This window comes from Candida pseudojiufengensis, assembly GCF_024610245.1.
Source record: "Candida pseudojiufengensis strain CBS 10847 chromosome Unknown scaffold10, whole genome shotgun sequence".
Classification (NCBI taxonomy): Eukaryota; Fungi; Ascomycota; class Pichiomycetes; order Serinales; family Debaryomycetaceae; genus Lodderomyces; species Lodderomyces pseudojiufengensis.
In genome coordinates, this window is record NW_026261540.1 from 475,810 (window position 1) to 490,523 (window position 14,714).

Sequence of the window (14,714 nt, forward strand, 5' to 3'; positions counted from 1 at the left end):
TTGTGCATGAACTAATCTCAAACTCTCACTGAATTCTTTTGTCGGTATTCTCCGACCAGTATGACTTTTAAAGTGGAATACGATTGTTTGTAAGTTACATATTGTACAGATTCTATCTTTGATGTATTGTTTATTTTGTATTATGTATTGTTGATGAGACGCGTTTTGTATTATCAAAATTAAAAATACTAAATTAAGCGGTTTTAGGGGGTAATAGTATATGGTACTCTTGTTTAGAACAATTGCGATTTATAATTTAATAAAGGAGAAATTTTACTTTTTATACTTACTTTTTTCTCATAGACTCGATTATGATTAATTGAATGTATTAAAAAAAAATAGTAGTTTGATTCCTGTTGAATGTTTCCCAATGAAATATATCATGAACAATGATATAAGTTAAAGCCCCGCTAATTGCGTTTTTACTAAAGTCATCACGTACTTCAATGAATTATACATAACCTTCTACATAAAAATAATCGTTCATGCATTCACTAATCATTGATCTAACCATTGATTACAGTAATGGTGTTTTAGTAGTGGATGGAAGTATTAGTAGAAATACGTTTAATAAAAAAGCTATTTAAGTCTAGAATATTAAAACAATAAACACAAGTGCATGCACTATAAGACAGACTTGAATGAAATTGATGAACGATTATTAATTTACAAATCACGAGTTTGCAATTTTCAAATTATCTTGATATCATTGAATGTAAATATTTGACAGTCCCCTCCATTTAAGATTCGAGTCTTTTGTCTATCTAACGTTCATTGAGTCTCTTTTTAATACCAATACGTAGTGCTCATCGACTTGTTAGTTGAATACATGTCTTAAAATAACCATAGATTTATTATCATAATTATCTCCGTAACGTGTTCCTCTATGTTGTTATAAATAAACATATTAGCGTAAACATAAACAACAAAACATCCATACCACAAAGTTAAATCAATAAATTGTAACACAAAATTGTTACACAAAAAAAATCTTTAATTTAAATCTCGAAAATCAATTTTATTATCAATTTATTATTTACAACCAACTTTAAAGATTAAGGATTTACAACACTCAGATCATAGTGGTTAACCCAATCAACCAACCCAACAACTACGTTAGCATCACTGTGAAATAACGATTACCAATAGTAATTATACTACTGGGTTTTACTACTATCACTCACTCACTTGTCACCAAAACATATCACTAGATTCAATAAGATAATAGATTAACAAAAGCAAAACCAGATTTCAAGATAGTTTCAGCCAATTTTCATACCACTTTACCTCCTTCCCTTCAACAATATACAAATAACTCATAAATCATGTTTTTTCGAAGAATAACACCACTGTATATATTAATTGGTATATTAGTTATACTGGTTATAATTTTCAATATATCAATACTAACTACATCATCATCTGATACTTTTAAATATACAAAAGATGGAGGAGCTACTTATTATACTGGTGGTAAAAAGGCAATGCAAGCTCATATAGATAAAGTTGATAGTGAAGAATTTTTAGCAAGTATAATGAAAGAATTAGAAGAAACTAAAAAAGAAGAAATTTTAGCAGATTATAAAATTAAAATTTCAAAATTAGAAAAACCCAAAATTATTCAAGATTTAAAAACTGAAATGAGACAAAAATATCTTGAAAAAATTAAAGATACTTTAAAAGATGAAATTAAAGAAGAAAGTACTAATGAAATTTATAAACAAAATGCTTTAAGTTATGATTTATATCAAAAATTAATTAATGAATATGCAAAAGAACATGTTAATGAGTTTAAACCTGCTGTGTTTTTAGACATATTATCAAAAGAAATTGATGAATTCCAAATTCCATTAGAATTTGAAAATAAAATTGAAAAATCTGTTTTAAAATATTTTAATAGAAAAAAATATTTTCAATATCTTATAAAAGATATTTTAATATCAAATAGACCAAATTGTGAACCTTTATCAAAAGATGAAAAAGGTAAAAAATTAAATCCTACATTTCAATGGGATACAAGACTTATATCAGAAAAATATTTAAGAGAATCAAATTTAAATATTCCTGGTGATAAATTTAAATGTTTACAATTTGCTCATGATAATGTTGTTAAACAGCTAAAAACATTACCTGATCCTCCAAATCAATTTATATCTGGTGATGGTATAGTTATAAATGCTGGTGGAGGTATGATTCCTGGTGCTTTGACTGTTATAACAAATTTAAGAGATCAAGGTTCTTCATTACCTGTTGAAATGATTTTAGATACAAAAGAAGAATATGATAAACAAATTTGTGAAGATTTATTACCAAATGTTTTAAATGGTAAATGTATTATAATTGAAAATGAAATTGGTAAAGAAATTTATGATCTAATACCGGGGAAATTTTCAAAAAAAATTGTAGGATTTTTAATATCATCATTTGATAATATTATTGCTCTTGATGCTGATAATTTTGCAATAAAAAATGTTGATAGTTTATTATATACTGAACCATTTTTATCAACAAAAATGATTTTATGGCCAGATGTTTGGGTTAAATTAACAAGTCCTTTATATTATAAAATCGCAAGAATTGAAAAAGGTGAACCAATACATAGATTTGGTATATCGAATGATGATAAATTTTATGAATATATTCAAAAAGATAAATCATCAGAAATTCATTTTCATGATTTTGCAAATTTACCAAATCCTATATCTACAGAAACTGGTCAAATTGTTTTCTCCAAAAAGGAACATATGAGATCATTATTATTAACATTGTATTATAATTTAAATTTAAAAGATTGGTATGAAGATTTATTATTTCAAGGAGCATTTGGAGAAGGAGATCGTGAAACTTTTGTACCAGCATTACATGTTATGAATGAAAGATATCATTTAATGAATCAAAAAATAAACAGATTAGGATATGAAGCAGAAAATGGAGAATTTTCTGATACTGTATTAACACAAACTGATCCAAGAGATAATATTGAATTTTATAAAGATTGGAAAAAATTTTTAACAACAAGAAATTTAGATACAAGATTGAACCCCTTTCAAAGTGGTGATTATACAAATAAATTAATTGAACAATTTAAAGATTATAAAAAAAAAATTATAGAAGACAAAAAAATTGAAGATGAAGATACAGCTCATAGATTAATTGAATATAATTTACCACAAATTTTATTTTTACATTGTAATCATCCTAAAATAGATCCCATAAAGAATTCTCAAGAAGGAGAATTTGGTACTTATTCAAGAAGATCAATGGGAAAACCTGAAAAAATTTATCAAATTTTACCAGATAAAGATTGGGAATTAAGATTTCATTCAATTGCAAAATGGATTGCTTGTGATGCTATAACTTCTTCGGATTATTGGCAAAAAATTGCCAAGTTGGATCAAAAAACAACTTGTTTTAAAATTAAAAAATATATTGATTTTTTAAAATTAGATACTTTATTTCCGGATTCTGAATTTCAAAATTCTGATGTTTTAAATTTTAAAACTTTTAAAAAATTAGGTAATGATGGTGATAAAGGAAATGATGATTCAAATAATAATGCGAATGTTAATGCTCAAGCCCAAGCTCAACAAGACGGTCAAATGCAAGCACAAGGTCAACAAGAAGTTCAAAAACAAGGTCAAGGAGAAGAACAGGCGAAAAAATTAGATTTAAATAAAGCATTAGATAAAAAACCAAATGGACCACAACCACCATTAAAAAATTCAGAAAAATTAAATACAAATCAGAATAATAATAAAAACCAAAATTTAAACGTTGCTAAACCAAATCCAAAACCTGAATAGACAAATTAGATCTAACAATTCAATAATAATAAATAATTTTGAAGTTCTTTATATCTATACGTATATATAAGCTTTTGTATATTAATAATAATACTTATAAGTAACAACTATAACTTTTTATAATACTCTATATCTATTTTATTTACAATGCAATGATTAATTTCTAATTTACTTAAATCCGTTAGGCTTATGATCTTCCATTTCTAATTTCATTTTCATTTTCTTCATCTTCTGAATCATCAGTTTCTGACTCTTCTTCACTTCCAGTCTCATCATCATCATCATCTTCTTCTTCAGACTCACTCATTCCTTCATTTTCATCTCCATCTTCATTATTATTTTCAATTCCTTGAATTTCTTCAATATTAATATTATAACCTTTCCCATTAAAAAATTCTCCAATTTCTTCAATTTTTTCAGTTGGTAAACTTGTGAAAACAACAGATTTTGAAGAATCAAATAAATTTAAAAAATATTTCTTCAAGATATACACAATATCAGCAGCCGTTAATTGATTTAATTGTCTTAGGTAATTTTCAATAAAATTTGGACCTCTTAATTTAAATAAATTATCACTTATTTTACTTGTAGCTGATTCATAATTTGATTCTTGATTATTTGCAATTTCATTTATAATAGTTGCTATACAACTTTCTAAAGCTATTGAATCTATTTTATTAGTTTCATCCACAAAGGATTTTATAATTTTTTCAGCTTCAATCCATGCTTGTTTTGCATCTGATCCTCTATATATTGAAAATGTTAAAAATCCAGTTTCTAAATTTTTTTTTATATTAACACCATATGATAATCCTGTACCTCTTATAGCTCTCCAAAATGGTCCCTCCACAGCACATAAAAATTCAATAGCTAAAGAAATTCTTGGAATATCATCATTTAAATAATCTGTTGGTATTGAAGTTATAGAAATCAAATGAGTTGATTCAGTTGCTGGAATATTTATTAAATATGCTTCATGATTACATTTTAAACCTTGTTCAGATTTAAATTGAAAAGATCTTGGTAAATTTGCAAATGGTTGAATATTTAGCTCTTGATTAGTTATTGGAGTTATAAATTGATTCCATGAACTTATTGGATTTTCTAAAGCTGGTGCATTACCTAATATAATAATTTTAATATTATCTAATTTAAATAGATTTGTTTTAATTTCTTCTAAATCTGATTTAATTTGTGAAAATTCACCATTGTTTATTTTATCTAAAAGTTCTCTATAAAACAGTTCAGTATTTATTGAATCTTGTTCTTTTCTTAATGATTTATTATTAAATAATTTTCTATATTGACAAGAATACATCATTAATTCTCCATTTCTTTTTTTATCAGGTAATGAATTTAATAATTTTTCAATAATAATTTTAATTCTTGATTCTTCAAATTCAATAAAATTTATAATCTTGTATAACCAATCAATTGCCTTTTTATAATTTTGATTTTCAAATTTAACTGTTATACTAATTAATTCTAAAAATTGATAATCATAACCATTATCTAATTGAAATTCCAATAAATCTCTATTTAAATCTGATATAACTTGTTCATAAGATATGTATTTACCATTTGGTAATTTTAAAGACATTGAAAAAATTTCTTCAATTATTGACATATATTTTAATAATTCAGGTCTTATTTTTGTTGATGACATAACTAATTGAATAGTTGAAAATTGAGATTTAAAACTTTCAAAATGTATAAACATTGGGAAATTGGGAGGTGTATCCTTCACTAGTACTTCACTAAATTCATCATTTTCAATATATTGATTAGTTGATTTATCTACTATTCCCTTTGTTTTACCTGCTTTATAAGATTTTGTCTTTATAAATGAAATTTTCAGAGGATCAGGTTTTATAAATTGAGTCAATAATTCTTCTGGTATTGGTCTATCATTAAAATTTTGAGCTTCAATTAATTGATTTTTTAATTTATTTAATCCATTTTCTCCTAAATTTTGTTTAATTTGTTTATTGAATTTTTTATTTTCCTTTTTTAAAAATTCATTTAATTTAGATGAAGGTTTACCTAAAATTGTTGCAGATTTATTATCAATAAAATATTTCCTAATTAATGAACTCCATTGCTCCGAAGTCCATGTTAATAATTCATCATATTCTTTTAAATCTTTAGTCCATTTTAATAAATCACTACCATCAGGGTTACCATAAATAAATTCTAATATTGCAATATTTGAAAAACTTGATGCTGATTTTTCTGTTTGAGATACAAATTTTAATCTTTGTTGATTTATAATTTGTCTAAGATATAATAAATTCATATTATCTGGATTAGTTTGAGTTTGAATTAATTCTTTAATTTTGAGTTGTAATTCATTTAATTTATCTGTTGGAACTCCATTACATGTGAAATTTAATGCTGTTTTATAATAATCATCAGTTGTGTATTCTATATCAGTAGCTAATGGATTTTCAACTTCAACTAAATGTTTATTAAATAATGATATGGGACCATCTGTGAAATAAGCACCAATCATATCAATGGCTGTATTTATCAATGAATCATTTCCCTCTGGACCAATCCATGAAATTAAAACTTCTCCAGTCGATTCATCTTTTTCTGGAAATTCAATCGTTTTCACTATATCTTCCTTAAGTGGTTCATCATGTTTTGAATCAACAAATGGCCTCCTACTTGTTTCATTAGATTTAGGTGGTAATTCATTATCAAATTCAGTCATTATTTGTAATAATTCATCTTGATCTATTGATCCCGTTATTATAACACATAAATTATCTGGTCTATACATTGATTTATGAAATTCTTTTATTTGATCATTTGTTAAATTTCTTAATTCAGACATTAATCCACCAGTTTCTGATGAATAACCTGATTTAGGTGAATATAAAGTTTCTTGCATTTTTTTAAAAGTTACAAACCATGATTGACTTTCTATTCCTTGCATTTCACTAAATACTACTCCTTTTTCTTTCCCTTTTCCATCAACATGATAAACTTCTGTTAAACGTGCTTCATCAGTTAATGTAGGATGAAATAAATGATCTAAATATATAGGTAATAAAGTTTTAAAACCATCCCAACCTGCTGTTGTTAAAGTATATACAGTTTGATCAACTCCAGTCCATGCATTAGTTTGTGAATATAATCTATTACCTAAACTATCTAATAAACCTTTATATGGATATTTTTTTGAACCCATAAATATTAAATGTTCTAAAGTATGAGGACATCCAGAATTATTTTCTATTTCTGTTGCAACTGCAAAATAACCATTTACTATAGGTGAAGGTTGATTGATATAAGTTATTTGTAACCCAGTTCTTTGAGATTTCCATTTTGTTATATAAGCTGGTGCATATTCTACTTCAAATGATGTTTGTTTTATGAAAGGTGAACTGAATCTCGTCATAGCAGTTGATATTGAGGAAAATCTTTTAATTACTGAAAGAATTTTCGGAATTTTTAAGAGAATGTAGGTTGATAAATGAGTGACTGAATGATATATGAAGTTTGATAGACTGTTTCAGGTTTAGATAATGATTGAAAAAATTGAAAAGTTAGTTTGAAACACAAAGACGGTTTATTCTATAAGCAAGAGACTTTAATAATTTATCCGAACGTCGTATCATTACACATTATATTCAACTAACCTAATGTATATCCTTCTCAGCTTCTTTAAACATTTTGAATATTTCTCCAACATCTTTTTTCATTGTTCTTGTTAATTCAACCAAATCTTCATCTGGTTTATTATACATTATACAATTAGCAAACATTAACATTATATCTCTTTCTAATTCCTTTATGGACAGATATTTTGGTGGATCTACTTTAGATTTTAAAGCTTTTGCTATTGATTTTAAATCTTTTGGTTGATATATAATGTCATAATAATTTGGTGCATCTTTTGCATTTACTGCTTGTAAAAATGGTGATGAAAATCTATGTTCCATGATAGAGTTTAATAAATTAACTGCAATATTTTGAAATCTTTTATGATGTTGTGCTGGAGCTGGTGATCTCGATCGCTGTCTTTTTCTTGATTCCTTAGTTGGTTCTGGTGTATGGGTTTCTTTTAATGATTCAGGGACATCCTCCTTTTCATTTAGTTTTGGTGTTTCTGTGATTGGTTCTTTGACCTCCAATGGCTCTTGTTTTTCTTCTTGTTCGTAATCAGTTGTTGTTTTTATACTATCTTCCTGTTCTTTTGTCTTAGCTACTTCCTTTATTTGTTCTAAATCTTCTGATTCCGTTTCATCTGCTTCCGGTTCAATAGTTTCACCCTCTTCTGTATCTTTGGTGGAAGATTTTGGTTCAACATCATTTACTGATTCCAGATCAATTTCTTTTAATTCATCATCTTCAAGTATTTCTGCCGTTTTAGTTGTTATTTCCTCCACTTCTGGGCTCTCTAACTCTTCATCCACTTGCTCATTCTCGGCCTCTATATCAGCTTCCTTCTCCTCAACAGCTTCATCAGCTTCCTTCATTTCAACATCTTTATCAATTTCTTTTGTCACAACTTCCTTATCTATTGGTTCCACTTCTTCCTCTTTCGTTTCATCAACTTTTTCGGACTCTCCCTTCTCTTCTTCCTCTATGTTTTCTTTCACTTCTTCTTCTACTGCTTCTACTTCTTGTGCTTCTTTCACTTCCTCTGCTTCCTCCGCTTGCTCTGCTTCTTCCACTCCTTCTGCTTCTTCAGCTTCTTGTTCTTCTTGCACTTTATCTGCTTCCTGTGCTTCTTCTGGGCCATTTGTTATTGTTTCTCCCACGTTTTCTGTTTCCTTTGCATTCGTTTCTTCGTTCTTTTCTCCCTCCAACACCTCAATTTCTTCAGCTTCTTCTACTATTGGTTCAGTCACTTGTTCTATAGACTTCTCTTTCTCCTGATCTGCATCATTGGTATTTGTTGACTCTTCATTTTCCGACGATTTAAGCTCGATTTCTTTCGTTACAACATCTTCAGTTTGGTCTTTTTCAACTAGTAACAGTTTAGCACTGTTCCATAAGAATTTTGAATATCTGAAAGTAGATGTTGCAACTATATTTTTCAAATAAGTTTCATATTTATCTCCAATTTCGATTACTACGGAATCTTGAGTAACTTGTACAAATTTGAAATACAACGTTCTATTTATGATAAAAGATAGTAGTTTTATATCAATTTGAGGGAAATGTATATCATTATTTGGAAATTTTGATGTGTATTCGTCTGTTTTATCGTTTAGATCCTTTAAGAATAAATTGACTGGTATCGATGCCTTTTTATCGGGATAGTCTCCTTTATATTCTGATAGACTTTTATTGATTACTGCACCCACTAGTAGTATCAGTAGGTCGGGGTTGATCTTAACTTGATCTGACATAAATTTGTTGTGCTGCTTTAATATGCTATGTTTTGTTTCAGATTTAAGTTTTTCTGGATCTATTTTTACAAGAATGAATTCAAGATGCAAAATCACCAAGAGTTAAGCAAACAGATTACACTTTCATAGAAATTATCCAAGGGAATAGAGTAACGTTAACCCTTCAATTTGTTTTTTAAATTCTAATGATACTTTATAACGGTAACGTAAATTATTTTAATATGTACAGTTTATTTAGTTTATATAAATTCCCACGATTAAACATCCTTATCGACATGGATAACCCGTTTATCTTTGACCTTGTTGCATCAATAAAGCACTAAAAAGTATCAAGTTAGTATTTGTTTCAAACTAAAATCTTTAAATCCAAAATGTACCAAAATCTGTTGATTCATTTTCCATCTTATAATATACATACTTTTGTTCTTGAAATCTTTGACCAACACGTTCACTATGTTTCAAGAATTTCTCGGAACATTTAGCAATACAACTAGTTTCTTTTGAAGTTAAACTATTTGAAGTGAAATCATTAACACAATCATCGAAACATCTTGATACTAAATTTGAATATAAATTCATAAAATCTTTCATTTGTTTTTGTTCAACAATTTGTTGAAATTCTTGTTGCTCTTTAACGTTTAATTGATCCATTTTATATCGTCTCTATTTGTATATATGACTGTAGTAACTTTCAAGTTGTAGATGAAATGGCAAAAAGATCGTAGTGTAATTTTTCACCGATCGAAAAAAATTTTTGTTTGCTGGGGGAGAGTTGAATCAAACGGTAAACATCTACATGTAGTCTATTGTATATACAAGTCTATAATAAAACTGCCTTAAGCGTTACATAAGTTCGGAGCTCTTGGGAATGGAACAATATCCCTGATGTTATCATGCCCTGATAAATAATTAATAAATCTTTCCCAACCCATACCAAAACCTCCATGTGGTATTGTACCATTTCTTCTTAATTCCAAATACCAATTCATATCATCTAATTTCATATTATGTTTAATCATTGATTCTTTTAATACCTCGTAATCGTGTTCTCTTAACGAACCACCTACTAATTCTCCAAACTCGGGTAAAAGTAAATCAAAACATGCAACTGTTGGTTGTTGTGAATCATAATTTTTTGATTTGGACATGTAGAAGGGTTTCAATGATTCTGGATAATCAGTTACAAATATCGGACCATTTTTAGCTAAAAATCTTTCGTGATCCAAATTTAAAGAATCACCAAATTTTAATGTATCTATACCTTCTTCATTAATCAAATTTAATGCCTCTATATAAGTTACCCTTTTCCATTCTTCTTTCAAAATATTGTCCCATCTTGATCTTATCACATTTTCATCAAGATATACACCATTTAAATATTCATTGTTGTAATTTTGTGCTAAGTCTCTTGTTACCCATTTTATCAAATTTTCAGTAAAGTCAAGCAAAGGATCTAACTCATTTAGATAGCACACCTCAGCTTCAAGCATCCAAAATTCGCATAAATGTCTCGATGTCTTTGAATTTTCAGCTCTAAAACAAGGGGATAAAGTCCAAACTCTATTTAAAGCTAATGCTAATGATTCTAAATGTAATTGAGAAGAAACTGTTAAATAAGTTTGTTTTTGAAAAAATTCTTCACTTTGAGCTATTTTAAAAGTTTCTCCTGCTCCTTCACAATCTGAACTTGTTATTAATGGTGGATTAACTTTTGTGAAATCATGATTATTGAAAAATTTTTGAACAGAAGTTTCTAAAAAAGATCGTAGTCTATAAAATGATGATACCGTTGATGTTCTATGTTTCAAGGATGGTAAGGTTCGTAAATATGACATTGAGGTTGCTTTTTTTTGTAAAGGATAATCTTCAGGAACTGGACCAATTATTTGATAAGAATGTTCAGGATTTTTGCAATTGTATATCAATTCATAATCTTGTTTAGCACCTTTGCTTATATTCCATTCCCCTTTTATTGAGACACTTTGACCTATTTGAAACTTAGGTGGTTCTTTACCTAGTAGCACCACATTGATCACTTTTGATGTTGTACCATCCGTTAAATCTAGAAAGCTAAGGTTTTTAGAATTTCTTATACTTTTTACAAATCCCTTTGTTTCGAGTAATAATCCGATTGGTGTTGATGATATTTGTTCTTTGATAGTCGGCTGTAGGGTACTTAATCCCCTACATAAGTGTCTATGTAAAATTCTTGAATGTGTGACGAACATTAATCACGTAATTCTTAGTTTCAAATTATTTTTCAATTTTTTTTTGCAACAATTAACTGAAATGGTTATACAAAAGATAGTTCATGCATACACACCATTCACATAGTGGTGATTATGTATCACATGCCAATGATCCATTAGAGGATATGGTAAACTTATACATTAAAAAGGGATTTAAAACATTATGTTTGACAGAGCATATGCCTAGAATTGATTCAAAATTTTTATACCCAGAAGAACTTGATAAGTCATATACTTCACAAAACTTGTTTGAAGATTTCCACAAATATTTAAATCATGCTCAAGAGCTCAAAATACGACATAAGGAAAAGATTGATATTATAGTGGGATTTGAAATTGAAGGTATTAATCAAGATCATATAAACTTAGCATCCAGATTAATAGATGATCCAAAGCTTGAAATGAGTGTAGGTTCAGTACATTTTGTTCATGAAATACCTATTGATTTCTCAGAAGATTTATGGGTAAGTGCTAAACAAGCAAGCTTAGGAGGGTCAACTAGACTGCTATATAAATCATATTTTGAATTACAATCTAAAATTATTGATCTAAAACCTACTGTAATTGGTCATTTCGACTTGATTAGATTATGTCAACCACAAGATGATTATGACGAAACGACTAACAAGCTTACAAAACAAGTAAACATAAAATCTGACTGGCCAGAAGTTTGGGAACTTATACTAAATAACATCATTAAAGTGATTAAATATGGTGGATTAATTGAGTTGAATTCTTCTGCTATAAGAAAAGGATGGGATGTACCATATCCACAAAAAGATATAGCCGAAGCTATCGTTGAAGCTGGTGGTAAATTTTGTTTATCTGACGATGCTCATGCTTTGTCTCAAATTGGACTAAATTATCATAGGGTCTTGTCTTATGCAAAGGATCTAGGAATCAAAAAGCTATATCATGTTGAATCAACAGATGACGGTATCAAGATCGTCTCAGATACCATAGAAAAAATAGAGTCTTCCCCCTTTTGGAATCAATACAAATAGAAATATACAGAGTCATTATAATATTATATACTATCTAATATGATCTACCAAACATACAATATGTAACAGCTTTATTATCGCATCTAACACATTTTTGACCTTCTTTCAAATCTGGTTGTTCAAATGGAATACATAAAGACTTAGCACCCATTGAAGGAGCTTTTTCATCAACATCACCATCTTCTCCTTGATCATTTTTACTTGATGCATCTTTTATTTCATCTTCACAATCACCATTTCCACACCATGGTGCTAATATAACATTTTTCTTATTTAAAGTTGGAACAAAATCTTTCCAATCTTCTACTAAAATTCTATGATCATCAAAATCTTTTTTAGCTTTTTCATATAATGCATTTTGTAATTCTTCTAATATTTTTGGAATTTCAGTTTCAAGATTATCTAATTTAACAATATATTTTTTATTATCATTTCTTCTTACTACTGTTACTTGTTTTGATTCTAAATCTTTTGGACCAAATTCAAGACGTAATGGAGTACCTTTTAATTCCCAATCTGCAAATTTCCAACCTGGATTATATGAATCTCTATAATCTCCAACAGCTCTTATACCTGCTTTTTTCAATTTCGATTCAATATCTTCTGCTCCTTTATAAATTTGAGTTCTTTGTTCAGGTGTAGATTTTGCAGTTACACCCACTGGAATTACAACAACTTGAGTTTGTGCAACTCTTGGTGGTAATACTAATCCTTTATTATCTGAATGAGTCATAATCATAACACCAATAACTCTAGTTGATAAACCCCATGAATTTTGATAAGCAAAAATACGTTCATCTGATCCATTTGGATTTTCAACAGATATATTAAACATTTTTGAGAAATTTTGACCTAAATGATGTGAAGTACCACCTTGAATACCTCTACCAGTAGATGCTATAAAACCTTCAACAGTAGTTGTATAATCACCACCTGCAAATTTTTCATTTTCAGTTTTTTTACCTTTAACAACTGGAACAGCTAATAATTCTTCATAAACTCCAGCATAAAAATCTAAAATTTGTAAAACTTCTTCTGCAGCTGCTTCTTTAGTTAAATGTACAGTATGACCTTCTTGCCATAAAAATTCTCTAGTTCTTAAAAATGGTTGAGGATGTTTAAATTCCCATCTAACAACAGAATTCCATTGATTTAATTTTAATGGTAAATCACGATGTGATCGAATCCATTTAGCATAATATGGATACATTACAGTTTCAGAAGTTGGTCTTATAGCAATATGTTCATCTAATTCTGAATTACCTGCTCTTGTAACCCAAGCAACTTCAGGAGCAAATCCTTCAATATGATCTTTTTCTTTTTCTAATACTTTTTGAGATACAAACATTGGGAAATAAGCATTTTGTACTCCCAAAGATTTAATTTTAATATTAAACCAATCTTGTATAGTTTCCCATACTGAATATGAATTTGGTCTTAATATATAACAACCTGAAACATCATAATAATCTAATAATTCACCTTTGACAACTACTTGAGTATACCAATTTGAAAAATCTTTTTCTTTATCAATAGTTATACCAATTAGTTTTGCATCTTCAATTTTGGCGTCATCTTTTGAAGTAGTTGGTTTTGAAGTTTTTGGTTGTTGGGTGGGGGTAGTAGTTCGTTCAGCATCGAAATTTGTATCTATTGTTTCGATATCTGTTGATTTTAAAAATTCTACAACCGTTTTGGCTGGTAAACAAACAGACGATGTTTCAGTTGATAATTTCAAAACTTCGTCCTTAGTGGCAGATTTTAAAACATTTTCATCTAATAAGATCTTTATTTTTCCAGCTAAATTTTTATTTAAATTGGCAATTGATACATCCTTTGTTGAAACTTTGAAAAATTCTTCAACAAGATCATTTTTAGCTAATCTTGGTTCTTTTACATTAGCAGACTTGGCTATTATTGAACTTGATGTATTAGTTGATTGTAATGCAAATACTAAAATTGGAATTGGAGTTGCAGTTTTGGCAGTTTTTGGTTTAAAAATTAAAGTTTTTGTTGGGATTGCATTTTCATCCTCAGCTGAAGTAGCAAGTGATAATGAGGCTAAAGATTGTGCTAAAGCCATTTTCAATGTTAGGTGTTTGATCTGTATAAGTTTCGTAAGATTTGTTGTTTCAAAATTTTTTCAGATAAGTAATGAAAAATGAGCTTATATGCAGAACGATGTTTTTTGATAACAACACTGAAATTTAACAGAAAAGTCAATTGAACTAGCTTATATGAGCTATCGTCGAGTCAGATACCTTAAAGTTATGACTCAGAAAAGACTAGTTA

General features: G+C 28.2%; 7 protein-coding genes across 7 annotated transcripts; 2 read left to right on the plus strand and 5 right to left on the minus strand. All coding sequences in view use genetic code 12, as the record gives it.

The window, feature by feature from the left end:
• Positions 1 to 1,325: 1,325 nt before the first annotated feature.
• On the plus strand, positions 1,326 to 3,803 carry MNN26 (Mnn26p; the record flags this gene model as incomplete). The annotated part of the gene is made up of 1 exon (XM_051760112.1): positions 1,326 to 3,803. The coding sequence occupies one exon, from the start codon at positions 1,326 to 1,328 to the stop codon at positions 3,801 to 3,803; it is 2,478 nt and encodes an 825-aa protein (XP_051612295.1).
• Positions 3,804 to 3,990: 187 nt separating this feature from the next.
• KGF55_005133 (uncharacterized protein) lies at positions 3,991 to 7,209 on the minus strand (the record flags this gene model as incomplete). The annotated part of the gene is made up of 1 exon (XM_051760113.1): positions 3,991 to 7,209. The coding sequence occupies one exon, from the start codon at positions 7,207 to 7,209 to the stop codon at positions 3,991 to 3,993; it is 3,219 nt and encodes a 1,072-aa protein (XP_051612296.1).
• Positions 7,210 to 7,450: 241 nt separating this feature from the next.
• On the minus strand, positions 7,451 to 9,169 carry KGF55_005134 (uncharacterized protein; the record flags this gene model as incomplete). The annotated part of the gene is made up of 1 exon (XM_051760114.1): positions 7,451 to 9,169. One exon carries the CDS (start codon positions 9,167 to 9,169, stop codon positions 7,451 to 7,453), a length of 1,719 nt encoding a protein of 572 aa, XP_051612297.1.
• Positions 9,170 to 9,457: 288 nt separating this feature from the next.
• On the minus strand, positions 9,458 to 9,820 carry TIM9 (protein transporter; the record flags this gene model as incomplete). The annotated part of the gene is made up of 2 exons (XM_051760115.1): positions 9,458 to 9,488; positions 9,588 to 9,820. The coding sequence occupies 2 exons, from the start codon at positions 9,818 to 9,820 to the stop codon at positions 9,458 to 9,460; spliced, it is 264 nt and encodes an 87-aa protein (XP_051612298.1).
• Positions 9,821 to 10,005: 185 nt separating this feature from the next.
• Positions 10,006 to 11,397, minus strand: KGF55_005136 (asparagine--tRNA ligase; the record flags this gene model as incomplete). The annotated part of the gene is made up of 1 exon (XM_051760116.1): positions 10,006 to 11,397. One exon carries the CDS (start codon positions 11,395 to 11,397, stop codon positions 10,006 to 10,008), a length of 1,392 nt encoding a protein of 463 aa, XP_051612299.1.
• An 83-nt stretch (positions 11,398 to 11,480) lies between these two features.
• KGF55_005137 (histidinol-phosphatase) lies at positions 11,481 to 12,422 on the plus strand (the record flags this gene model as incomplete). Its single annotated transcript, XM_051760118.1, has 1 exon — positions 11,481 to 12,422. The coding sequence occupies one exon, from the start codon at positions 11,481 to 11,483 to the stop codon at positions 12,420 to 12,422; it is 942 nt and encodes a 313-aa protein (XP_051612300.1).
• Positions 12,423 to 12,456: 34 nt separating this feature from the next.
• On the minus strand, positions 12,457 to 14,505 carry KGF55_005138 (proline--tRNA ligase; the record flags this gene model as incomplete). The annotated part of the gene is made up of 1 exon (XM_051760119.1): positions 12,457 to 14,505. The coding sequence occupies one exon, from the start codon at positions 14,503 to 14,505 to the stop codon at positions 12,457 to 12,459; it is 2,049 nt and encodes a 682-aa protein (XP_051612301.1).
• Between the last annotated feature and the right edge of the window lie 209 nt (positions 14,506 to 14,714).